At 40.5% G+C, this 27,775-nt stretch overlaps 1 protein-coding gene across 3 annotated transcripts in view; it reads right to left on the bottom strand.

The window, feature by feature from the left end:
- Nucleotides 1-3,441: 3,441 nt before the first annotated feature.
- HMG20A (high mobility group 20A) overlaps nt 3,442-27,775 on the bottom strand; it is a 68,897-nt gene continuing 44,563 nt past the window's right edge. For 2 of the 3 annotated variants that reach the window (XM_029951545.1, XM_029951546.1), the window contains exons 3-9: nt 24,785-24,932; nt 22,637-22,849; nt 19,342-19,474; nt 18,442-18,473; nt 10,901-10,976; nt 9,983-10,198; nt 9,014-9,281 (exon numbers count right to left, since the gene is read on the bottom strand). In XM_029951545.1, the coding sequence (XP_029807405.1) occupies nt 9,145-9,281; nt 9,983-10,198; nt 10,901-10,976; nt 18,442-18,473; nt 19,342-19,474; nt 22,637-22,849; nt 24,785-24,932 (955 nt within the window). In that variant the 3' untranslated portion in view covers nt 9,014-9,144. Of the gene's footprint in view, nt 5,823-9,013; nt 9,282-9,982; nt 10,199-10,900; nt 10,977-18,441; nt 18,474-19,341; nt 19,475-22,636; nt 22,850-24,784; nt 24,933-27,775 lie in introns of those variants that run through there. The other variant, XM_029951544.1, reaches the window with a different exon arrangement.

A 27,775-nucleotide genomic window follows, 5' to 3' on the forward strand; every position in this document is an offset into this window, starting at 1 on the left:
ATTCAACAAACATTGTTGGATGATTCAGTCTAGTTCTCGTTCTCAGTCCCACCAGACTATGCTGCTGCTTTGAACTCATGGCAGTCTCCTTAAATATCTCCAAGACAGTCTGGCTACAGAGGAATGTGGAGTCAGAACTATCTGGGTATAAATCCTTTCTTTGTCTCTCCCCAAGGTATAACTGTGCAACTGCTTATCATCTTTGAGTCTTAATTTGCTTACCTGCAAAATGGGCACAGTAGTCTTTATAAGGCTGTAAGAATTATTCAATGACAATTTATATAAAAAGCAGAGCAGCATGCTTGGCCTATGGTAAGCTTAGTTCTCGTTTCCCTGGAGTCTTTCACAAAATATTATAGTTAACACGTAGGTGTTTATTCTATGGTAGGTACTAAGAGTTTTACTTGGATTAACTAATTTCATCTGCATAAAACTCTACACAACAGAAACTATAAATATCCCCGTGTAACAGATGAGAAAACTGACTAGTTTAAGCAACTTGCCTAAGGTCACACAGTAGAAAACTGCAAAGCCCAGCAAATGGGAATCCAGCAATTCCATCCAATTACAGACGCAGTGAAACTGTCACGGACTGTCTTTATTTTGACCCTTCAGAAAGAAACACATTTTACATTCTAACCTAGCACAGGTATATAAACTAAAGTGGGAAAAAAGTTTCACAAAATAATACTTACCCTTACTATATATAGTGTATTTGACTGTTTCTCTTCATTTTATTAAAAAAGTTTTTGACCAACTTGATTTCATGGCCTATTAAGTTAAAAGCACACTTTGAAAACCATTTGTCTAAGCTACAATTAACCCGACTACGCTTATTTTCAGCTACCTCAACCTCTGCTAGAAAAACTCTGATGGTGATCAGTTTGACTTTTACATTTCATTTATGTTTCAGATAAGGGCTTTATTAGTGAAGATGCTGATCCCTCCAGACTCAGCTCTATTCCCATTGCCAGCCCTCTGGGCTATCACAAAAAAGCCATCTCTTGTCAGGTGAGATTGAAGCAATTCTTTCACTCTCTGAAAATTATTTACCTCTATGAAAGCTCTTAATACAAAGTGCCCTGTTAGCATTTGTATGCAGTTTCTCCCTGTAGACACATATTCCCATAAAAACTAAAGTGAAATGGATTCTGGATGAGGGGATGACTGGACAGTAACATTTCACCTGTTCCAACTCTCCTTCCTTTTCCCTTTATGAGCTGGCATGTGAGTTAGTGTTTATTTCTATAGATACTATGAAGTATATTTCTTGAGTGCAGGCTATGTGTCAAAAGGCAAATAAATGAAACAAAGAAAAAGCCCTTGACTTGGAACTCTCAATTGCAAGGCAGGAAATTCTTTCAGAGGGCAGGAAGTAGCTGTGAGCGTTTTCCACCAAGTAATGCTTCAATTCCCCCACTTTAGGAAAGGATTATCCTGGTGTTGTTTTAATCCAGCAGATGCCATAGTTAGAGAAAGGGAACAAACAACTGGGGGAAATATTACCACCTGTTTATGTTGACTTTTACCGAACAGGGCTGGCCACCAGCTGTTGAGGGGTAAGGGAGAAAGAAGCTAAGGTGGGAACAGGAAAGGCTAACTCAAGCAGTAGCTAGTTTCCAGCTTTTTGGCTATTTAGTGGGGGGGTAAAAAAAAGTCCCAAGGAGGTATATGGCCATTCTCAGATGGCCAAGAGGCAAAGGCAGCATAATGCATCTTGCTCACTAATATGACAGGGCTGTTTTAGGGCTTTAGCACGTGCATGGAATAACACTTAACTGTTAGTTGCTTACTCTGTATTCACTTTCTTCTGTAAGTGACTAACACTCATGTATCATTGGGGGAAGTAATGTCCAAGGAAAGATGACATTTCTTGGCCTCCTTTATAGCTTGCTGCTGTCATGTGACTGAGTTCTGGAAACGTTGAGTGTGATTTACAGGAAGACTCTTCAAAGGGCGCTGACTCAGCTGGGTTTGCCCATTTTGCCCTTGCCCTCTTCTCTTCATGCTGCCAGGAATTTCAAATGACAGCTGATGGTCAAATGGCTGTTTTGGACCATGAGGTGACCTTGAGAAAGGAACCATGTTGTGGTGCGGGCAGGAGCCATTATCCTGGTCTGGGACAGCCAGCCTTTGAAATACTTTTCCATGAGAGAGATATAATTTCTTGTTCAAGTTTTTGCTTTTGTGAGCTTCTGTTAAGTGCACCAATCCTGAGTTACCTCAATAATTCTTGGCACTCATGTAGCAAAGTCTTCATGTCCTCCAAAACATGGTCAATTCTGTTCCCTAATCCCATCTTTCTAACAACAGTGTAAGAGAGCTGTGTGTGACACGTGTGTTCTGCCAGAGGAAACTGGGACTGGGGAAAAGCAGGTCCTGCCCAATGCAACACAACTGACTACTTGGAAAGCAGCAGGCTTTGAAAGCCAGGCTACCTCATCCTTAGGATTTTATTTTTTAATTTTTTAACTGTTCGTTTATTTTTGAGAGACCGAGTCTGAGTGGAGGAAGGGCAGAGGGAGAGAGAGAACGAGACACAGAATCTGAAGCAGGCTCCAGGCTCTGAGCTGTCAGCACAGAGCCCGACGTGGTGCTCCAACTCACAGACTGTGAGATCATGATCTGAGCCGAAGTTGGACACTTAACCGAGCTACCTAGGTGCCCCAAACATGCTTATTTTATGTTTTATTTACTTTTGAGAGAGACAGCATGAGCTGTCAGCACAGAGCCCAATGCGGCGCTCGAACCCACAAACCATGAGATCATGACCTGAGCCAATGTTGGACGCTTAACCGACTGAGTCACCCAGGCACCTCCCTCATCCTTGCGGTTTTAAAAGCATGGTGGAGGGGAGCCTGGGTGGCTCAGTCAGTTAAGCATCAGACTCTGGCTCAGGTCATGATCTCATGGTTTGTGGGTTTGAGACCCGTGTCGGCCTTTGTGCTGACAGGTAGTTCAGAGCCTGGGGCCTGTGTTCGGATTCTGTGTGTGTCTCTCTCTCTGACCCTCCCCTGCTCACGCTGTCATTCTCTCTCTCAAAAATAAATAAAACATTAAGAAAAGTAAAAGCATGGTGGAAATAGGTGACAGATTTCTTTTTAAAATGATTGTGATGGTTAAGGAGCAGTTATTTTTAAAATCAAGCATCTAAGGATAACTTCTCTCTTCCGTCAAAAGGAAGAACATCAGACTTCTTTCAAGCAGAATACTACCACTACATCAACACGATTACAACGTACTGTATTGTTATATATATATATTAAAAGAGTTGGACTCTCAAACAGGCTAAGACACAGTTTGAATAAGCAATTAGTGAAGTGAATGTGTTAATGTTTTAAGCATAACAGCTTTGATGATTAATGTAGAGTTGGCGGTCTTTAAGATGAAAAGGCAGAGGCAGGGCTTTTTTCATCACAATTCAGGGAAAATGGAACGAGGTGGGTTCCACGTAGAAAAGTTTTAATGAGGCAAGTGTCAAGCAAGCATATCAACGTCTCAAAAACAAAGAAAATCTAAAAGTTTAATTACAAAAACACTTGTACAGAAAACTTGGCATTTCAACAGTTCCAAACACATGTACACAATTTTTTTTTCTAAAATGTAATGTTGTCAGAAATAAAACACGTTGTCTTACTTTCCCCAGCTTGCTCCTTGGGTTTTAATGAAAGAAAAAAAGAAATCGGAACACTGAATAGGCGACAACTAATTTGAGAAGCACGGGGAAGTGTGCAGAACATCTCCAGGTGTGCGGGGAAACATGAAGTAGGTGCCGCGTTGGCTGTACCCTCATTCGCCACCTCCTGCGCGGGCCCCGCACACGTGCTTCACCGCGCCTGGCAGTTTTGTGGCAGCTGAATCCCAGCCGCCAGTCCGGCGTGTCGCTACTGGAGAGCCGGGATTTCTAAAGCAGGCTGCTTATGCTGTGAAAACAGTGTTAGACTGTGGTCTCTCCCAAGACCCGGGACCTTCCTGAATATGCAAATGTTTCAAGTCGATGTCAGATATCCTATCTACAGTCGGGAGAATGATGGTCTTTGGACCAAGTTGCTGGCTTTCCTGGTCAACAGCACTGCTAACAAAGGCGCACACAACGGACACAGAGGAGAAAGAGAGCAGTATCAGGAAGAAAGAAGAGAGGAGACAGTGTCTGGCAGAAGGCAGACGCAGACTTCCAGAACTCGCTTGGCTGTCCTGCCACACACAGGGTGTTCTAGCTTGGACTGCGCTGGCGAGGAGTCTGAGCGAAGTGACAGGAACAGCAGGCGAGGGCAGAAAAACAGGAAAATTCAGAAAAGCAGGCTAGGTTTATAGCAACAAGGAATGGGGCTCTTATTGTAGGAAGTCGCCAAGTGGCCGTATGTGGGCTTCAGTGCATGGAAATCTGATGTGTGCTCACATGACATTTTGCAAACACGTTGCTTTTGTTGTTACTTTATTTCCTTTGGGCTAATAAAGAAATCAGGTAGGGAGATGCTGAGAAGACAGGGGGTTCCTGGCTTGCACCCTGGCTTCTGAGCAGATTGTGAGGGGGACACACTTCCACCTGCGTCAGTGGCATGGTGCCTAGACAATGGGCTCAGCATGCCTCACTTTGGTTCCAAAGATCTCAGCTGCAACTGTCAGCCTTGTGCTCTAGAGCATCAAAACAAAACAAAACCAAACCAAACCCTGAGGTGAGAATCAGAAACCCCTCTGCCCCTTTGGTGTTTAAAAAAAAAATCACTTACTGAGATCCTTTTGACATAGATTTTGCAGTTGTGGCTGCAGAGGGAAGACAAATTCCTCTGGGCCCTTGTTTGTCAGCTTAAGAGACTATTTTGAACATTCCCACCCATCCCGCCCGGAGCATCAGTCCACCTAAAGCAGGGAGGGATTCCCTCGGTTTTCCCTTTAAACTTTGGGGTTTTTTTTGTTTTTTGTTTTAACTTTCTCCAACGCCCAAATCAGAAACGACTTCTCCCATTCCCTCCTGTTTACCAGTGACCTTTTCCTCAGCGAAAACGCGCCACAAGACACTGCCAACAGATGGGAACAGAAGAGCCTTGCTGGGGCTGGGACACCGCGAGTGCGCAGGAGCAGCGCTTGGAAAACAGCAGGCGGCACCGAGGCGGAGGGCGAGAGCATTCTCCCTCAGGGCAGCAATCACACTGGGCGCCGTGGGGGGCAGGAAACACTGCGTCCGCCACAGGCCGCGGTCAACAAGGAGCTCCTTTCCGCGGAGTCACAGCAGGACGATGATGGGAGACGCCTGGGCCTGTCCAATGAGAGAAACTCTCCCTCCGAGCCCAGCCGAGCAACGAAGCCCAGAGGTCAGAAAATGGAGATGTATAACTTGGCGGGAGTGAAGGAAATAAAAAATAACCCCCAAAGGCATTTACCAAAAAAAAAAAAAAAAAAAGTGACAGCTAGGCAAGAAAACCCGGAGCCACAGATGAAAGGGTCCCATCTGAGGGGAACAATGAGGAGGCTTCCTTTCGGCTGCGGACAGTGTCAGTGGCAGGGTTGCCCAGTCAGCAGAACACCCGCAGACCTGCTTTATCAGAAATGCAGATGAACAGGAAACCGAAGACTCGGGAGAGTGGCTGTCCCCTTTCAAAGCTGCGCGAGGTCAGTGCCACAGGAAGAGTGCATCCACGTTCCTCTGGCTGCTCCCTCACATGGCTTCCCGGGGTGAAGGCATTTAGCTCCTAACTGACAGTTCTTCCCCAAGCAGAGCAATCTGTACCCCCTCTCTGCCTCCACTCAGTTCAGATTTCCATGGATGGCTTCTCATCCCTCACAAGTAAAACCACTTATGGAACATCATGGAGCTCTAACACCTGTAGAATTGAGAGGGAGAAAAACAAGATACCGAAAAGGTAAGCAGTGATCAGAAAGGGTTAGGGCTATGAGTGAGAAAAAAAAATACTCTTTTCTATTTTGGGGAGGGCTACGGCGAGGAGCACAAAAGAGCACGGAAAGCTGCAAGCAGACCACCTCACAGGGATGTTTGAGATCACATTTCAATGAGGAACACGCTCCAGCTTCAGTTCAGTAACAGTGCGGAGGTAGGAAAATCGTCAGCTGAACACAGAAAAGCAACTATCGGGGCCAAATCTGATGATGGAAAATTAGTACTCCAGTTTAGTCCAAAGAATGTATAATCAATCAAAACCAATTTTCTTCAAGTATAAATCTAAAAACCTTGGCCTATATATAAAAAGGTATTGTGTGCACAGGATCAATACATTTTCTTACATTGCTAAAAATGCAATGGCATAAGAAAGGTTTTTTTTTTTTCTTTCCCCTTTCAATTCCTCAAAGAGCCAAATATTTTTCATTTGATTAAACTGAAATCAAGCAACATATGGATTCTGACAGCTTATGTAACATGGTCACCTCTCAATGTGAAACTGACCCCCTGGCTTCCTCCCAGCCCTACTTTTTTCTAGGTTAGATGCAGAGAAAGGTAACGACTAGGGCAAGTCTTCCACTGTACGTCCATAAAAATGATTTTTAAATGGGCTGACCAATTTTTATAACATTATAATCACTGGATTGTAAGTTTTTCTATTTACCTCCTACTTATCTTAATGCTTACATTCCAAGGTGTTTTGGTGCCTTCCCCTTATACTTGCCCCCACCTCTTTATAGCAATGCGTTAGAAACCCCACTAAACTGGAATTTAGGTATATGCATTCTAGCTGGATTCTGCACTCTTCTACTTGGGTATTTTCAGGCAAGAAATCTCACCTCTTTGGGACTCAGTTTCTTCCTATGTAAAATGTGATTTCTAAAGGTCCCTTCTGGCTCTAATATGCTCTTCTAAAGCTGCAGAACACTGGCTTCCCTTCACTCACTGGCTCCTGACAGTGGATGAAACCTTTGCCAAGCTCATGTCAGAGTAATTAATTGCACCATGAATGCTGGGGACATCAGGCCTAGCTGTCTATACATATTTGTATAATGAGACCAAGCTAGTATTTATCACAGTCTTTATAATAGTTACATTTGACAGTTTTGAGGAGTGTGGGGAACTATCTACTCTTAGTTATGTTTGCACGGCTGGATTGTAAGAATTTGTAGTAATAAAATGGTTCAGGTATTTTTTTTTCAAGAGCAAAATATAGGTTAAAATAAAAGACTGGGGTGCCTGGGTGGCTCAGTTGGTTGAGTGTCCGACTTCGGCTCAGGTCATGATCTCATGGTTTGTGGGTTTGAGCCCCAGGTTGGGCCCTGTGCTGACAGCTCAGAGCCTGGAGTCTGCTTCTGATTCTGTACCTCTCTCTCTGACCCTCCCCTGCTTGTGCTGTCTCTCTCTGTCTTTCAAAAATAAATTAAAAACATAAAAAATCAAAGATAATGTTAACATACTAGGTTTTCAAAGATACTTCAGAAAGCGGATACTACAGTTTATATCCTCAAGATGGGTAAGGCTTTACAAAAGTCTTCTCACTAGCAAAATGCTCAAAATAGAAAACCACTTTTGGCTCAAAACTTGCAATAAATGCCCTATATCTACATGAGGAGATACCATGTTATCAATTACTGTGTTCTTTCACAGTCTTCCATGCTGCTTGTCCCGGCTCTCTCTTTTCAAGCCTGTAAGAGTGCTAATTGAAAACACTGTGAGAAGGATGATGAGCTCCTGAAAATCCCAGGCCTCAATTTACAAGCTGTTCCTTTCATAAACAGCGGCAGTAGTGCCACTTCTTTATTCTGTAGGGAGTCCAGCCATCTCTCAGAAGTATGGTCCGTTCCATCTGGCTACTCCCTAGAAGGACGGTAATCGTTTCCCCATCGGGGCACGGCAGAGGCTACTGTATAATGCATTGTCTCACACAGTCACCATCAATGGCATGGCCAAGGAGGACAGAGACTACTGCTTTTGTCTCTGCTAGTAGGTGTTGCCTCATTAGACAAAGAATCTTGCATCTTATTTATTTATTCTTACACATTTTGCTCAAGGCCCAAACCATGCTACAGGCTACAGCACGAACGTGTGCATGTGTGCTCATGTCCCTGCAGGACAAATAAAGATTCCAAACCACGACTGGCCACTGTAAGGAGCACATACTGCTGTCCCCTCCTGTTTTGGGATCAAATATGGCCACTTCATCATATGGTGCTAGGATTCCCACAGTTTCTACATCTGCAGGAATGGGCCTGCACACCAAAGGGCTGTCAGTTTTGTGGGATGGCATACTTCAGGGCACCCTAGCTCTAGGAATTTAAGTGAACATCTACGAGTTCTATTTAAGAAAGGACACCTGATGACTGACCATTCGTACCAAAAAGTCTATATGGGCAGAGACTTTCTGTAAATGTATTTTTTTTCTTCTCTAAGAGGAACTACTACTACTAGCCATTTGTTGAATATATTTTTAAAAGGCTTATTTTCTCTCTCCTCTCTTTTTTGCTTATTGGGAGTTTATTTTTTTAAATCTATTTAAAGTCTTTTTATTTTCTTATTTTATCTAAGTAACCTCAACACCCAGTGTGGGGCTGGAGCTCACAGCTCTGAGATAAGATTCACGTGCTCTTCAGGCCGAATCAGTTAGATGCCCCCTGCCCACCCCTGCCTTTAAACTCTAAATCTGTTTAAATAGGGCAATAGTTGTTTCACCGTAGGGATGGTCCGCATGAACATTTAACATAAAAATCGTTGCTCTGATATTCGGTCGTGAATGAAAAGCTTCTCACTCACTTAGGTTTTACATACACACAGTGTCTCAGTGACTGCTGTTGCAGGTCATCCTTTGTATTTTCCAGGGAAAAGGAAGTTTAACAATTAAGAGATATTTATTTTGTTCTAAGTGCTGTTTTGGGGGTGATTTCCTCTAAGCTTCTCATTCTCTTTTCTAAATCCTTTGGGAAACTAACACCAGAGAATACAGCTAATAACCGATGAAGCTGGAATGGAGGCTCAACCACAGAAAGTCATGATCTTTCCATTAAGCCATGCTGAGGCATGCGTGAGAAAACTCTTCTCTAACATTATTTACTACATTGAGTAAGCACGTAACAGTGATTTTAATCGTCTCCAATTCGTTTATTTGATGTAATGCCAGGGTTTTAGTAGCACTGACAAAGTCGACTGCCTTCTTGTCTTCGATGACATGTTGGCACATACGTGTCGCATCAGTGAGCACTCACCATTCCCTAACGATCAAGCCTGTTCACAACTTCTCGAACTGTAGCTATGAAGTTTTCATTGTCTTGGGGATTAGCTAAAATAATACTGTGCAGTCTGTTCATATATGAGTCAATGGTGTCCACTGTAGGGGTCTCTCCACTTCCTGAAGTGAGAGAAGAGAGAGTAAGAAAATCCTCGCAATTCCGTTCAACCATAACACAGTTAAGTGACTCCAGGTAAAAGCAACTGTGACTCTAATGTCGTCTGCTCCACAGACCAGATTTTCATTTCACAGGAGACACTTTCAGACTTCAAAGAAATGAAATTAATCCACATATCTTGAATAAAAAGATGGGCTATATAATTGCTATACAGTATACAGGAGTAGCTGCATATAACAAAATGTTACACGCTGCTTTCTGCTGGGATTATCCTTAACATGAAAGAGTAGATAAAACATACTAGTGTTTGTTTTTCTCTTCCTTCTCATTAAAACAGAATTATAAAGCAAGCAAACATATATAGGAAAAATGCCCTCCTCAGGATTTATTACTCAGCTTCCATTATTCTGAACATCAAATTTAGCTTAATAGAAAGGAAAGTAAATTATATTAAAATGTAACTGGAAAAAATTTAAATGACCAGAGAGTCTGAAATTATGGATGATCCGTAGCCAATACTGAGATACTGTTAGGTGACCCACAGAAAACGCTGAGGGAAGAAAACCCTTATTTTACCGATTCTCCTCTTGGTGGGGAGACTTCAGCCTTACCCCCCCCCCCCACCCCGCCATACCAACACAAACAGCACCTGCTGCCTTCCCCGCCTCCCACCCCCCAAGTGCTCGGGAAAGGGGGACATTACCAGGCAAGGGCATGCTGGCAAAGCTGCTGGTCAGCACCTGCCGCAGGGTCTCCAGGTGCTGCTGTAAGACGGTGTTGCGGCTCCGCTCCTGGATCACGTCCACCTCCAGCTTCTCCACTGCTGTGCGCATGCTCTCCACGTGCTTTTGCAGGGCTGCATTCCTCTCCTCAAACTCCATGTTGGATTTGCGAAGCTGGCGGAGCTCTGCCTCCCGAGCTGAGGACACACCCACGCGTTGAACCTAAGTAGCACTAGAAGTCTCGGAGGATTCCCAAAGACTCTTCCAAAGAAGTTTTGCTTAGTTGTCTCTAATTAGCTACCCCACCTCATCTCCCTATTCTCATTATAGCCTTCCAGATAGCAATTTCAGCAATAAAATGCCTGGTTCCCCAGAGCTATTTTAATTCTTAAAGCTGGTCATATTCCTACTTAAGATTGCAGGAACAGTTGCAATTCTCAGTATTTTAATGTTTGTTTTGTTTTTTTAAAACTATGCAATGAGAAGCCAGAGGGGCTTCGCAGGGGGATCCTGGGAAACCAAGCAAGCACAGCTGTGGGTCTCCGTCCTTCCTGCCATGGGGTCAGCTTTGCTCTTACTTATTGTACATTCAGGATGCCTATGGAAGCTTTTATTATACAAAGGGTCTGGGGCTAAGAGTCTGAAGGCAACTGAATTAGTGATGCGTATTTATTGCCTTTGATCCAGAGACTAAAGTAGCTTTGACAAAACTGGTCTAGCTTTCCTTCATTGGTTTTGGAGTAGCTACGTTTGCTAGAGAGTGAAAAAGTAGCTTTCTTCTTTCAGAGCAGCTCTAGGGTGGAGAATATCACTACCGTTGCTTTTGAGCAATGAATCCCTCCTGAGAATGAAATCCCGTCACAAATCCGAGGAACATGAAATGATACTTTGGTAATTACCTTTGCTGTGGTTCAGGAATTCCTCTGTAAATATAGGAATGTCAAAAACAGACCGTTCCTTTACCTCTGTTTCTTTCTGTGAATCAAGAGTAACAAAACAGTTTTTTACCCCTCTTTTATTGAAGTATAGTTGACACACAATGTTACATTAATTTTAGGTGTACAATGTAGTGATTCCATAAGTCTATACAGTATGCTGTGCTCAGCACAAGTGTAGCGACCATCTGTCACCATACAATGCCACTATGAAACCACTGCTGCATCCTCTATCCCATGGAAGACTACCTCCCACTCCCCTTCACCGATTTTGCCCATTCCCCCAGCATCCCTCCCCTGTTTTCTGTACTTAATGGGCCAGTTTCTGCTTTTTGTTTGGCTATTTATTCATTTGTATTGTTTTTCTTTTTCTTTTTTTTGTTTTTCAGAAAGGAGAGAACTCAGGCAGGGGAGAGGGGAGGAAGAAGAGAGAGGGACAAAGGAGGGGGGAGAGAGAGAGGGAGAGAGAATGAGAATATTTTAAGCTGACTCTACACTGAGTGTGGAGCCCGACATAGGGCTTAATTTCACAACAATGAGATCATGACATGAGCCAAAATCAAGAGTCGGACACTTAGAAGATTGAGCCATCCAGGTGCCCCCCCCGCCCCGTTTTTTAAAAAAGATTCCACATATAAGTGAAATCATTAGTTATTTGTCTTTCTCTGACTTACTTTACTTAGCATAATACCCTCTAGGCCTATCCATGTTGTCACAGATGACAAAATTACATTTTTAATGGCTAAGTAATATTCTGCTATGTATTATATGTGTGTATGTGTATCTTTTTTATCCATTCATCTATTGATGAACAGTTCAGTTACTTTCATACCTTGGCTATATAAATAATGCTGCAGTGAACATAGGAGTCCACATTAGTTTTTTCACAAAACAGTTAATTAAAAAAAAAAAAGTAATCTCTAAGCCCAACGTAGGGCTCAAACTCACCACCCAGAGATCAAAGTGCCTTGACAGCTAGGTGCCCCACAAAATGGTCAATTCTTAAACAGAAGCTAAATTAAATAGGTAAGGCCTGAAGGCGATGTCGTCCTTAAAGAAACAGTACAGTGAGCAGGTGTCAGTCCAAGTGAAGGTATGAGAGAAATTTCATTTTTTCATTGGATCAACCTTCATAGGGCTCAAGCAGGTTAAACATTTAGTTCTCTCAGGTGTACAATTGCTGTGCAATGAGCAACCTTCAAAAAAACCTATATAAATTTCCTTAATGGAGAATTTGGAGGCCATTTCTGAGCTCTGTGCTTTGAATAGTACAGTATACAAGTTGTTGAGGCAGGAATAGAGAAAAGGAATTTCTACATGTTTTCTCAGTTGCTTCTGTAGATTACGCATGTAAAATGCCCTAAGATAGGACTGTTTGTTCTAAATGTGTGGAATGGACAATAAGAACTTTCAGCAGAGATGTGTCAACAATGAGTAATAATAATGACATTCTATTAGTACCACTGCTTTATTTATTTACGGGGGCAGCCTATAGCTGGGGATCTTTTACACTTTCTTCAAACATAGAAAAAAAACCACCAAAGTCAAGAAGTCAGAAATAACTAGGCTCTAAAAATGAGAAAAGTCGGGATTATGTGAGATAGAAAAGAATAACAAAGCCTAAAATTAACTTGCCAATTTGGCGAATTTAAAAATAAAGTTTAAAAATAAAGGTCTCACAAAACTACTGCAAAATATATTCCACAGTGACCCGTAAGAATAAGATCAATTTCAAGATGCCTTGGCTGAAATTTCTACAATGAATTTGAAGTTGAAACCATTAGGAATATAAATTATAAGTGTATTGGCACAATGGTTAAAATCTTACATAATATAAGATGGTAAACACAACAATGAAAAATGAGTACTGAAGGAATTGCTAGTGAGATCTGAAGATTTCAAAATCTTTATAACATAAAGAACAGTAAAAAAAAAAAACCAACAACAAATAAAACCCCCAAAAAACCAACCACATTATTCCTACAAAAACAGGTTTGAAGCCCGAGATAGAATGTATCTTTCCTAACTCTTGCCACTAGTCTCTTATCTTTGAACACAATTATGATTTGGTGCCCAGTAGAAAGCTAAGCAGTTAATAGTCTGTGAGGGAATTCTGACGGCCAAGCTCCTACTTTAATTTTGGCATCTGCCTTGTAAGGGGGCTGGTATATATGAACAGTCTGCCAATGGAAGCTGATCAAGAGAGACATCTAAGACGTTACATCTGAAAAACTATGTATTTACCTGAAGAAACTTTCAGAGCACATAATTTTTACCTTTTATCTCGTAAGAAGGCAAGCAAAATTTCCCAGAGCAATTTAAAAATAAACAACAAAATAATCAGTGAAAGCCCCAATTTCACCCTGCAAAGCTCTACCTTGGGCCAGTTCCCAGTGGTCTCAAGGAGAACTGAGGCATGGGCAAGAGGAGTTGGTGCCAGAAAGGATCCTAGACATATTTCGTAGTGGCTTTCTTAGGACTCTCCTGGCTTACCTATTCTGTAACTGTTGCTGGGTTGCTATAGGAAAACAGAAAACTTACGACATACAATTTCAGTATGAACAAGGTATAACAGGTACAAGTCCACAAATGACTTCATATAGTCTTACGACTTTATTATGTGACCTTGCTCAGTCTCCTACGTAACTGCACAGGCTCGTATGAGATCATACACCTAGTCACAGGTCTAAACATCCGCTCGTTAGGTAGGGAGGGATGCTTGCCTCCTAATTCCATGGTACCAAGAGCTCTCTCCAAGGCCCTGAGTCTCCTCAGAAACGTAATTCTCTTCTCCTCTTTGTCAGAGTGGCCCAAACCAAGCTAACTACGTAAGGGCAAAGAATAGTACTTGTAGGTACATTAACACGCTGCCCCTTGGTACAGATTCTTAGAGTGCAAAACAAGAAACACGAAAGCAATTAAATGAAACTGTTCAGTCTCTGAAAGGCAACAGAAATTCTACTTAACGGAAGAGTGGTAATATAAACCATCAGCACTCTTCCATTACTGAGTACATTACTCGGCATGGAGAGGGTCCTCCTGGGGGCTCGGATATACTTAAGCTGTTCCAAGGATTGCTCAAGGGATTAAAATCATAAGGATTTCATTACCTCTTCATTGAAAGGGTCTAATTTGTTCAGGCTGAGTGTCATTTTGTCATTTCTCATAAATTATGGGAGAAACAAAATTACTGTTTCTATCTTAGTCTTCACATGAGATGTAGACACTTTCTTGAGAGTAACACTAGTTGACTTCTGTGTCTAGAGGGCTGGCTTTTGGTCTGAGAGGAGCAAAAATACTCTTCATGTAGGTTTTTCATTCTATATATTGAGTGGAGGGTAAGAGAACAGAGGCCCTTTTGAACTGAACCTATTTTTCTGTGATCTAGGTTCAAGGTCAGAGTTTCATAGAATGTGACATGCTTCCCTCAAGGTCCCTTTACTTTAGGGACCACTCTTACTACTGTGTACCAGGCCCAGCGCCCCAGTGCTATGTACGACGCTCAAGCGGCTTTTAGGTCAGCATTTCTTTAGCTCTGACAGAACTTGCCCGTACCTGCCATGGTAACAATGTCTTAGGAATCCAAGTTCCACTTAGGAATATAATAGGTTTCTTTACACAAATGAAAACAATTGTTTTAATTAGCAAGAAATTTGGTGACCAACCAGGCCCATTTTCACTTTCAACACTAGTTTGTTCCATTTGGTGTGGCGTGTGCAGCTAAGAATGACAGAATGAGATCAGAAGCCTGCATATCACTTATACTTTTGCCTGTAATTCAATAAGTGTTTCTGGGGAAGTTCCTTCCTGTCTCAGGCAAGTCACTTTTCTTACCTTCAAAATGGGCAGGGGTGGGGTGGGGGTCACTTGAGAGAGTTTCTGAGATCTTGGTCTTTTTGAAGTGAGCTTGAAGAATATTCTACTACATTTGTCATTTTACTCCTAATAGGATAAGTAAAGGGAAGTAAGCATGTGTTTAGAAGCTCTGAGGCTTTAGGCACTTTGCATGATACTCACTCTTTTATGAACTTACTCATAACACTGTTCAAGTGATTTTACCCACCTCATGGTGTCCCCCACAAAACCTGAGGAACCTTTAGAGCCTGTTTCAGTTCCTCCTTTCCATGGGGACTTCTGTGGCTGCTTTTCACTCCAAGTGCTTTCTTATTTTTCTGAACTATTATACTAAGAGGTTATATGTCAGAAAATCACTGTATAACTATGTTTAAAAATTGTCAAACTAGTTCTCTATTTATTTCAGTTGTTTTGAAATTACCAAGTCTAAGAAAGATATTATGCAATGTAAAATAAAAAACTGATAAAGTGAGAGACATTAATTGGGTCCAAAACCTTGCCAAGAGAGCTTTATCCTGATGTGGACATACCAATAGACAGATTTATCAAGCCTAATGTATACACATTTGAGAAACTACTGCTGACTGTCCATCTACTCTCCCCTTGTTTTCCCTTTGATTTAATATATATCTAGTCCTAAAACAGGTAAATTACATAGAGACTTATTCCTTTTCATAAATCATAGGAATCCATGCCATGTTAAATCATGGAAATAAAAATATGAAGCTTCATTTAATAAACAAAAAGCCTCATTTAATAAAAAGCTTCATTTATTAAATCAGCAGCAGCAGCTTCTGTGAGCAAACCTACTAAATTTTTCCTGACTAAAACTATCAACCTTACTGAGCACAAAAATGCTACCTGTAATTTGGCCAGCAAAATTCATAGTGATAAAAGGAGTCAGTCAGTTGTTGACTAGAAAGCGTGAGATCTAATGTTTGAGATTATTGGCCAAATTCTCTTTGGCAACCACTAAGGATAGAGAAGTTACAAAGGAAGTTATAAGGGAAAAAGGAAGTATGGAAAACTCATGATATGGGTAGGTGGGCCCACAGACAAATAGAGAAATAAGTAATTATACAAGTATCTGGCAATACAAAAAGCCTGTAACACTATTCAATTAGGCTTTTAAATATAAAGTACACATAACAGTTTCTCAAGTAAAAAAAGATCATGAATATTTCACCCTAATTAGAGTATGGAGAGAGATATCATATATCTACATTTTCATAGGATTTATTTGAAGAATAAAATGGTAATATTTATTATGCTTCTTCCTTTCTAATTCATGGATGGCAATAAATCTATTTGATGGGGTATCTGGGTGGCTCAGTCACTTAAGCGACTGACTTTGGCTCAGATAACTATCTCATGGTTTGTGAGTTCAAGCCCCATGTCGGGCTCTGTGCTGACAACTCAGAGCCTGGAGCCTGCTTCAGATTCTGTGTCTCCCTCTCTCTCTGTCCCTCTCCCGCTCATATTCTCTTTCCTTTTCTCTCTCTCTTTCTCCCTCCTTCCCTCTCTTCCTCTTTCAAAAATAAAGAACATTGGGGTGCCTGGGTGGCTCGGTTGGTTAAGCATCCAACTTTGGCTCAGGTCGTGATCTCATGGTTTGTGAGTTTGAGCCCTACTTCAGGATCTGCGCTGACAGCTCAGAGCGTGGAGCCTGCTTCAGATTCTGTGTCTCCCTCTCTCTCTGCCCCTTCCCCACTTGCGCTCTTTCTCAAAAACAAACACTAAAATAATAATAATAATAAACACATTAAAAATAACTTAAATAAATCTGTTTGACTTGTTAATATAAATGTTGTCTCTATGTTTTGAAGGTTACCAATGCTAAATTAGGTATGAGAACTATAGCCCCAAGAAAAGTAAGTTATTATTTTGAAAAAATTATTTCTTAAAAAGCACACAAGAGGGGCGCCTGGGTGGCTCAGTCCGTTGGGCCTCCGACTTCGGCTCAGGTCAGATCTCACGCTCGTGGGTTCGAGTCCCGCGTCAGGCTCTGTGCTGACAGCCAGCTCAGAGCCTGGAGCCTGCTTCCAGTTCTGTGCCTCCTTCTCTCTCTGACCCTCCCCCTCTCATGCTCTGTCTCTCTCTGTATCAAAAATAAATAAAACATTAAAAAAATTTTAAAACAAAGCACACAAGAGTACAATAGAAAATTCTTTTTTGTAAATTTCCACTGTTATTTAAATAAATGGGTTTTTCTATAAGAATTAGTATTTATGGAAGACCTCCAAATGCAAAGACATCATGCTAGGTGGTAATGGGGTGGGTACAAGATAAAAACTAGACCATGGGTGACTTCAAGCAGGTTATAATCCAAGAATGTGAAGAATAGAAACACTTGAATAATCTCAATGCCTTAGCTAGAGCAGTCGAGTGCAGATGAGAAATATAGAGAGCTGTGAGGGTTAAAGGAAGCTGGAGGACACAGGAAAAGCTGAAGGAGGAAATGGAACTTGAAACAGGGTTTGATGGATGGCTAGAATTTTGCGAGGCAGAATGAGATGATGGGGGAGGGGTAACGGGAAAAATGAGTGATAGAAGTATTTTCTTTTTTCTAAATTATTTTTACTAAAACATTTAAAAAATATATTTATTTATTTTTGAGACAGAGAGAGGCAGAGCATGAGCGGGGGCGAGGCAGAGAGAGGAGGAGACATAGAATCCAAAGCAGGCTCCGGGCTCTGAGGTCAGCACAGAGCCCGATGCGGGGCTTGAATTCACAAACCAGGAGATCACGATCTGAGTTGAAGTCAGAAAATTAACTGACTGAGCCACCCAGGTGCCCTGAGAAGTATTTTCATGCAAGAGAGAATGTGAACACAAGCATGAGGCAGAAACGGGTGGGGCATGTGGAGGACAATGAGTAGTAAAGGCTTTTAAATTGAGTATGTAAGATATACATGGGAAATATGGGGGTTAAGGTATTTGGAAAGGGAAGGTGGGAGTTTATTATAGAGGACTCAAAATGCTGAGTTGAATGGGATTTGATAAGTGATGAAAAGTCACTAAGTATTTTAAAGAATGGAATTACCAAAATATTTTATTTTTTATAACCATATGTGAACCATGGGCTACCTATATATTTAAAGCTCTCTTTGCAGCATAGCCAAGACACATGGGCCTAAAATCGTATAGAGGAACACAGGCCCAAATCCTATGGATGACAGGCCAAACCAAATGGAGGGGGAAAAGGCCAGGGAACAAGTACGTGCCAGTGAGCTGGAGCTGAGATACTGTCACCAGTGTCCCACGGACACCACACAGTTGAACAGTTCATTGTAACTAAATGTTGAATTTTCTAAAGATCAACTTTCTGACACTCAGAGTGAGGTATCTGATACCAGTTAGTCTTCACTTCTATACCTCACTCCAAATTCCAGCCATCTTTAGCATTTCAAGGCAATAAGATTCTTGGACCACAAGAAAGGACTGGAGTTAGGGGATGTAGTTGAAGGACAGACTCATGATAAGTGTCCGCCATAGAGTAAGAATCCTTGAGCAAAAGCAACTCACCCAGTTGGAATTATAGGATAGGAAATATTCTGCCATTCATTAAAAAAAAAGGAAAGGTCTAAAAGCATGACAAAAGTAACATTATTATAAATAGATACATGATATGTAGACAGAAAGCTAATTACCTCATGATCATGAGTGGCCTGTCGGGCTGCATCTAAAAATATGAAAGAATAAAAGAACATTAGTTTCAAGAACAAAACAATAACAAAACCCAAGCAAATGAACTGTGCTGCATTACAGTTAGTTACAGTTAGAGAAAAGAGAAACAGCAGATGCAGTTCTTACCTTTGAGGAGAACAGAGTGGGAGCGTGGATAGGAGACACATGCCATAGGCTGTGTATACAACATTACAGTTTAACAGGCAAGATGCCCAGATGTGGAGAAGATGCAATGGCAAAGGAATGGCAGATGAGTGGGGGTGGGGCTTCTTTGGCAATGTCTCCCGAAGAAAGGGGACTTGAAGCAAGACTTGAAGGGTGTGATGAACAATTTTAACAGAGAACAAGGATCCATGAAGACTGGGGTCTTGTCTACCGTGGCCACTGTTGCATCCTTAATGCCTAGGTGAAAGCCTGATATATATGAAAGCTCCATGTGTACCGTTTGAATACACGAATACATGAATGGATGAATGAATGAAAAGGATGATCACTGCAGGCTGGGAGAAATGGTGCACGAGGCTTAGTGGTGTCAGAGAAAGGCAGGTATGTAGTTTAGAAGGCAGAGATGTGTTTAGAGGCAGAGAAATGCCTAAACTGAAATCAGGATAAAAAAGCACAGGTAAATATAGGGGTCTTGGAACAGAAATCAAGTTATTGGTACTGGATATAGAAACCCAACTAAGATTTTTAAATGAGAGTAATGTGATTTTAATAAAATTCCAAGGTATTTTTGTAAGTGAATGTGACATAGTAGAGAAATGATGGAAACTTATCTTTTATATTTATCACTCTAACAGTAGGCTTTGTGACACTCTGTCAGGCACAACAAACTACAAAAATATCTCTTCTGGTTCTAATACCTTGCCTATGAGATTTGCCCTTCTGACGGTCCTGTGTTTTCCTACTGAAGACCTTATAGGCCTCAGTCTTCTGATACTGCTCCAGTTCCTTCATGTAACGCTCCTTATCTCTGTCTGCTTCATCAAGGTAGCGCTAGGAAAGAAATGTGGAATTATTTTCAAGAAACACATATTATCTGGGTAAAATATTAGTGAACTCATTGAAGAAAATAGGACAATTAGAACATGGAAAGAAAGTATATGAGGGAAAACTCTAAGGGGGAATAAAAAAAGCATATGGATAAAATAAAATATAATCTCTCAATTATAAAAGAAATAGGTGATTTGAATTCTTTATACTCTTTATTGCATTTTCTAACTTAATGAAGACAAGTTCTATTGAGATCATTCTCATAAAATATTCACAAGAAGACATTACAGTTATTCCTCTAATCCCATAGACAGACCTATATACATGGCCACTAGAGTCCTCAAGAGGACTGAACACCACATAGGCATATTTAGTCTTCCCAAGAGAAAGGATGGAATATTACTTTGTTTCTCTATCCCCAACGCAATCTGAGAGAATGATCTCATACATCAACTGGCCTTTTAAGAGCCAGAAGAGTAGAGCATGAAAGCCGGGAGACACAAAGACCATAAAAAGGAATGACCTCATCCTATGGACCTAAAATGGACTACTATGACAGAACCTATCTCCACACTCTTTGTGCTATTAATTATTTAAACAAAGTCATTGATCTAACAGGATAATTTTGTTTAGTGTCTTGTCCTTTTCATTCATCAATTAGGTTTAAGAAACAACGTATAAAAATAGTGCTTTTAAATGGACACAAACTAGAGTCAGGTATTAGGTTAAAAAGCTTGTCTTGCACGAGTCAGATATAGGGGACACCCAACTGGCCGAATCTGGGACAGTTTAAGTACCCCAGTACTGCAGTATAGTAATAAAATTATAAACCTTTGGGAAAAAAGAAATTGGTATGCTCATTCCAACAATAAATAACAAACAGAAGGGAGGAAAAGGGTTCTTGCTTAGTTTAGAATGCTGAAAGCCGAGCGGTAAATGTGAAGGGAGTGCTAGAGTTGGAAAATTATAATTTTGCAACCCTCACGCACAAAGATTAGATCAGATAAAAGTCATTAGTGGATGTTAAATCTAGGGGGGAAATCGAAATGTAACGGACTATTTGTATGTTCTTAAAATGTCTCTCCACAGATTGCTTATTAATTGTAAAGGAGAATAAAAAACTTTATTGAGAGAGCAAAATTAACACGACCAATGAGGAATAAAAGGACACTGTGTGCCTGCACATGTGATACCCGGAGAAGGACACCATACCATGTATGCAGTATTCTAAGAATGCATAATCTCAATGTCATCACAAGAAAACATTAGACAAGTACAAAATGAGAAATGTTCGTTAGAAGTAAACAAAAAGGAGGTGGAGGAAGAGGGAGGGATTGCATTTTTAAAAGATAGCAATGTCATGAAACACAAAGAAAGATTGTGGAAATATTCCAGATTAAAGGAATGTAGACTTCTGACTACCCTGCTGCTGGGCAAGAATCTGAACTGGAGAGGGGAATGTCACAGAGGAAGGATGTTAAGTCAACTGACAAAACTGGAATATAGATAGTAAATTAGATAAAAGTATTGTGTTAACATAAAGGCATACGGTTGATAATGAAACTATGTGTAAGAACTTATGTCTATTAACACCCACCGAAATGCTCAGCGGTGAAGGGTGATGAGGTATATGACTTACCCTCAAATGGTTTCAAAAAAAGGTATGTGTGTGAGAGCACGTGAATGTGAGTGTGCATGCACGTGTGTATGTCAGTGAGAGCGAGCACACAGAGCAACTTCGCATGAGTGTGCGTGTACGCAAAGCTTGATGAGGAGAGTGTAAGTGCATATGCAAATGGACAGATGGGGTAAAATGTGTTAACTATGGGTGAATTTGGGTAAAGGTATTTAGGTGCTCTTTGTACTAGCCAGTGTGTGTAACTTTCTGTACACTGAAACTTTTCCAAAATAAAAAGTTAAAAATAGGGGCGACTGGATGGCTCAGTCTGTTAAGCATCTGACTTCGGCTCAGGTCATGATCTCGTGGTTGGTGGGTTTGAGCCCTGCATTGGGCTTTCCGCTGTCAGAACAAAGCCTGCCTTGGATCCTCTGGACCCCTCTCTCTCTGTACCTCCCCTCTCAAAACTAAACAAACTTTAAAAAAAAGTTAAAAACAAAAACAATCACAAAAACCCTTGCCCTATCTAACAGTGGTTATCTCTGGAGAAGATTAATATTACTTTTGCTTTTTCCTTTACACACTTCTGTATCATCTTAAAAAAAAGTTAAACAAAGAGCATACAGTAAGTTTGAAATTAAGAAATTAAAAAGAAAAGAGGAATCAATGGAGTACGTATAGCTCATGATCCCTCTATACATTAGGGCGAAAATAATGGACGACATGCACTGGTTTTTACTTGCCTACCGCCACAAAGAGCTTCAAGTTGTAACTTAATATAGTCTCCTTGAAATTTTCTGAATTCAATTAATTCCCCAGAGTATTTTTCAATTTGGTTTTAGTCTGTTTGGAATCCTTTTTAAAGAGTATGAGGCATAAAGGAAATAAAGCTATCTTTTAGATGCTGAGAATGCTGGGAACTTTCAACCCCAAGCCGTTCCCACAATCTCCCATCATTCCGCTTTTGTGGCATTTCAACCAGTTTGTGGCTATATTGTCCTTAATTCCTCTCAACCCTCTCTAACAAATGGATTTGTTTCAGTTTGGCAATAGTGTTAGTTTTTGCTTAGAGAAGAATTCAAATAGTTCTTGCTTTATTTTTCATAGGTTAACTTTGCCAGAACTCTTGTTAAAAAAATTTAAACAAAAATCTTATGTGAACAGCAAAATTTTATCAAATGACCTTTTCTTATTCAACTCCTGACATTTCATTTAACTCGGTGGAATAAATTATATTGACAGATTTCTTCATTTCTTAATACTGAATCACTTTTTACAAAATTCTTACATGAACTCTCAGCATATAAGTCAAACAAAAGTAGAGCTGCTTTGGTTAGGGGGTGCTCCTAGAGGCCCTCCTGTTTGCACCCCTGCAGCATACCCTGAAACAGTATAAAAACCAGGTGCTAAAGAAAAGAGCTGGGAAGAATCCTGCTATTCTGTTCTTCTAGGCCCCATGACAAAACTGAAGAATTTACATTTCTGATGGAAGCTACTTTTGAGGCATGATCAAAACCAAGCAAAGGATCGGGAATCGGAACAATTACCTGTTTTTCCTCAGGGGGCAGTTTACTCCATTCATTGCCTAACATCCTTGTGATTTCTGGAAATGGGACTTCTGGTCTTTTTGCTCTAAGCTGTTCCCGACGCTCGTTCATGAATCGAACGTATCCTGTAAGGGGGGATTTGGGCGCGTTGCTGTCTCGAAGAGGTTTCTTTCTCTTTCTTCCTTTGGACCAACCTCCTCGTTTACTTCTTTGCTGTAAGACAAAAAAAAAAAAAAAAAAAAACCCAAATTACAGAATTCACCCAAAAAAACACAGCAATGAAACAAACGAACAAAACAGGATAAGAATTACATTTTCCTACTATTAAGAGCCTGGATATTCAAAGCTCTCCAAATCTGTCATAGGTACAAATGACTGCTATGCAGTCTTCAAGAAGGAACTCTAGATTGTTCACCTGCACATCCTTTCATGTACCACACGACAAACTGTTACATTAAGGGGATAATCCGTACTGATGAGAAGGGGAACCATGATCACATAAGCTTTCGCCTTCATACGCACTTAACAATTCCTGACTCCTGACAGGAGAATTTTCTAGATGAGAAACACAGCACATCACAGCACTGTGCCAGAGAAGCAGACACTGTCACGGTAGATCAGAACAAGATGTCACAAGCACCAGGCAAAGAGACAAGTTGTAGTACAGGGATTAAAAATCATTCGTGAAGGATATTTTTCATTGATACCATTCAAAGACCAGTTCATTGCCCATAGTAGACAACATATGGATTTCTAAATTAATATCTAACTTTCATCAGGTATAATACATCCAAAATGAATACTTAGTTTTTTGGCTTGATGATTTGTTCCTTAAGATGCTTATTTTATAAAGTCAGAGGTCTTTATATGTTATTAGTTACATCAGAAAATGAAATCACCTCAAAAAAGTTTAAAGAAAGGACTGAAGTACTACTGCTGTTTTACCACAGACCTTTCTCTTTGTCTTTTATTTTTTTTTAAGTTTATTTATTTATTCATTTTGAGAGACAGAGAGAGAGAGAGAGAGAGAGAGCACATGAGCAGGAAAGGGGCAGACAGACTGAGCCATTCAAACACCCCATCTCTTTTTCCTTTTTAAAGACATGCAAGCTCCCTCATACTTCTGCTTCATATTTTACAAATACCCAGAGCTTATTAGTTAATAAAGTTTTATGGATACAAGCATTCTTCTTTCAGAGAAGAGAAAGATAAGTGAAATGGACAAAAACATTGAATATTAATTATAGTACTGTAGTCCTCCAAATTATTATGAACTATTCACCATTGTGCAAATGGTGTGTTTGCTCTCAACAGTCATTATAATCTTTAAGGATGTCAACATGAAAAGAATCAGCTCTTTTAAAGTGAAAAAAAAAAGATGATGGGGCGCTGGGGAGGCTCAGTTCATTGAGCATCCAGCTCTTGATCTTGGGTCAGGTCATGATCTCGGTTTGTGGGATTGAGCGCTGTATTGGGCTCTGCACTGGCAGCATGGAGCCTGCTTAGGATTCTCTCTCTCTCTCTCCCTCTCTCCCTTTCTCCCTCTCTCTCTCTCTCTCTCTCCCCCCCTCTCCTGCTTGTACTTGTTCTCAAAATAAATATATAAACTTTAAAAATAAATACAAAAAAAGATGAAATTCATGCTGGAACTCTTTTATGACTAAAAAAGAATGCTTTAACATGGACAATGTAATCATCAATTATGAGGAACACTGGAAAGTCCAACAAGAGTTGGACATATGCCCAAGGCCCATATGGAACTTTGTAGGATGCCCTCTATGGGAGGGTGAGTGGCTTGGCACGTGGTGTGGATCTTCTGGGCACATATGATTCCATGATGTAGGACTTGGTGTGCATACAGTGTGAACAAGGGCATGTGGACTTCTCATTAATTACTTATTTAAATCATTCATTTATTCAATAAGCATTTGTTGAGCATCTAGTATGATGTAGGTATAAATTTATTAAGTAGGGGGAAAAAGAGTCTACCTCTCTCTGTGTCATGAAAACCATTAATATGGTTCTATGAAGAAAATTCTGCAGAATGTAGGGGTGCCAGATAATAAACACTTTCATCAATTCCTTTGCTGACTGCTTCTTCAGAAACTTCAGACAAGGGTAACAGGAAGAGATGATTCTTCAGCTTACCTCATCTTCATGTCTCTGTTCAGTGCCTTCTGCTGTATTTGAAGCCTCATTCTGAAGCAGCTGACCTTGGGAGAGATCCTCCACAAATTCTGGATTGGTGGCAGATGATGTGGCTCCACTACTGTAGGGAACCTCTGGGTGGGTTAACCTTAAGAATAACAGGCAGATGGGCAATGGTTCAGTTATCAAGAGCATCAAAAATTCCTATTTATCAAGGTTCAAGACAAATTTCCCTATCAACAAAAGCAGAAGCCAGCTTTAGTTCCCCCACTTCGTTTGTGTAAATGTAAACAAGGTCTCCAGAACAGTTACAGTGCATTTAAAAAACAACTTTCACTGTTTGATTGAACTAGGTAAATTTCATGGAGAAGTCTTCTGCTAAAAATAACTAGGAGCAACTGAATGGCTCAGTTGGTTAAACGTCCAACTGTTAGCTTCAGCTCAGGTTATTATCTCAAGGGTCGTGAGCTCAAGCCCTCCACAGGGCTCTATGCTGACGGTGTGGAGCCTGCTTGGGAGTCTCTCTTCCCCTCTCTCTGCCCCTCCCCTGCTCACTTGCTCTCTCTCTCTCTCTCTCTCTCTCTCTCAAAAATTAATAAATAAACTTAAAAAAACCACTATTAACTTCTTCCAAAAAATGACCTCTCCCCTAACTTTTATATGTTACTTTTCATGTATCGTATCTCCAGTGTAAAGGGAAATTACTGTTAATAGAGAAGGAGAATAGGAATGGGAGTTGTAGAGGCAGGCTGCCCCATTACAGAGGGTGTAAGAAATGTCTCTTATGGTACATTCCTTAGTTTATTCCTTCCTGGGCTGAAGTGTTTATTGGACAGCCAGATCATCTAATGTTATTAAGTTCAGTAGGTTCAGGTATAAATACATGTTAAGAAATCAAACATATATTCCTTTTCTGTTTTCAACATTCTGTTCCAGACAAGTCAGCAAACCAGATCTCCTCCTTCTGAAAAGCAGACATAACAAGGTAGATGTTTAAATTCAGTCACTATTCTGGAAGAATATATACTTCATAGGGTTATTGGCAAATAATTACAATGCAATGTAAGTACTACAATAAGGGTTTGTAAAAAGTGTATGGTACAAGGTATGATAAATTTTATACATAAGCAGAGGATGTTAAGAAAGGTTTTACAGAGGTCTTGAAAGATAAATAGGTATTTATCTGGTAAACATCATTATAGGCTGAAAGGACAGATATAACAGGAGTAAGGGCAACCTATCAGGAGGCTACTGCTATAGAGTAAGTGAGAGACAGGCAGGCAGGATGGAGAATAGGGGAGAGATAACTAAGAGATATTTCAGGGATAGAGTAAACTTAATGGCTGAGTCAAAGGTCACTACATGGGTGATTATGTACTATTAGCCAAGGTCAACTGAAAAGTGTGTGGAGGGAGTGGGGCGGGGTAGGTGTAAGACAAGACTGATGAGAAAATGGTTAAGTCTGAAACACTCACGGCATAATTAAGTTGAGCTGTCCCACAGACAACTGGAAACATGCATTGAGAGAACAGAAGTGAAGAAAAACAGAAAAATGAGAAGTGCTAGATATCTTCCAGAAAGAGAGAAGAAAGTAAGGACAGAACTCTGTTGGAAAAGATCATTTGAGCAGCAAGTCTTAGAAGTGGGAAAGACTGAGCAGGGCATTAAGAGATTTAGGAGGGAATATTGTCAAAGAGGCCAAAGCAGAAAGACTTTTAAGAAGTGGATATTAACCAAGCAAAAAGCTGCAGATGTCAAATAAGATAGACTAAAAAGTATCTGCTAAATTTGAAGACCTGAAAGTTGTTGGCAATTTTAGGGAGCATAGTTTTCGTAGAATTAGAGGAATAAAAACCAGATTCTAGTAGGCTAAGAAATGATGAAAGAAGATGAACACTGTCTATGAAATGAAAGAAATTACACTTTTCTGACCCTTTCCAGAAAATATAATAGATAGTTTTAAGCAGGAGTTTCCAACATTTTTGAGGTCTTTGAGGTCCTTAGAAAAAGACTAAGAGTATCTATGAACTCAATGCCAATCATATTCTCTGAAAAGAGGCACCATCAGAGACCCAGTTTGATCTTGGTAGCTTTGTTTTCCAGGTGTTTCAATCACTTTGAATGTCTTTGGCAACTCATTCTTTCACTCATTGTTCTAACAGTGCCATCAATTTTTAAGTTACTAATTCCTGCACATTCTTATTTCAGTAAAATATGAGAGCTAGGTTTGGGAAAATGTACCAATCCTATGAGTCCCTGACTGAAATGAACAAAAACTAGAGGGGAGGGGTAACAGGCATGAAATGCCTTGGAGATGACAAGTTGGACATGGTTGGAAAACAAACAAACAAACAAACAAACACGTTCTTTTGTTCCTATAAATGAGTTGGCACACTCTTAGTTAAAGCCCACAACCCTTCTATTTGTGCCATGGACCCCACAGCATCTAGCCTACTCAAAGACAGGTTTTCAGTAATTCTCCCCTCTCCTGCATTACCAATTCTTCCCTGTCTACTGGATCAGCCCAATCACCAAACAAATGTAGCATTTTTTACTCTTACCTTGCTACCTTAAAACAAAATGAAACAAAACAAAAAGCACTCTCGGGATCCCACTTCATTTTTCTCCTTTCCATTATAGAATTATCCATAGAGACAGTCCCCAACTTAGGATGGTTTGATTTATGACTTTTCATCTTGACGATAATGTGAATGTGAGATAGATTCACTAGACACCACACTTGCACTTTTGTATTTGGATCTTTTTTTGAGCTTAGTGATATGTCACATGATCCTCTCTCACAATGCTCGGCGGCTGAAATGAGCCTCAGCTCCCAGTCAGCCTCACGATCACCAGAGTGAACAACTGATACTCTTATGACCATTCTTTTCACGTTCAGTACAATAGTCAACAAATTATAGATATTCAACACTTTATTACAAAATGGCTTTGTGCTGGATGATTTTGCCTAACTGTAGGCTAATGTAGGTG

This window comes from Suricata suricatta, chromosome 9 (assembly GCF_006229205.1).
Source record: "Suricata suricatta isolate VVHF042 chromosome 9, meerkat_22Aug2017_6uvM2_HiC, whole genome shotgun sequence".
Taxonomy (NCBI): Eukaryota; Metazoa; Chordata; class Mammalia; order Carnivora; family Herpestidae; genus Suricata; species Suricata suricatta.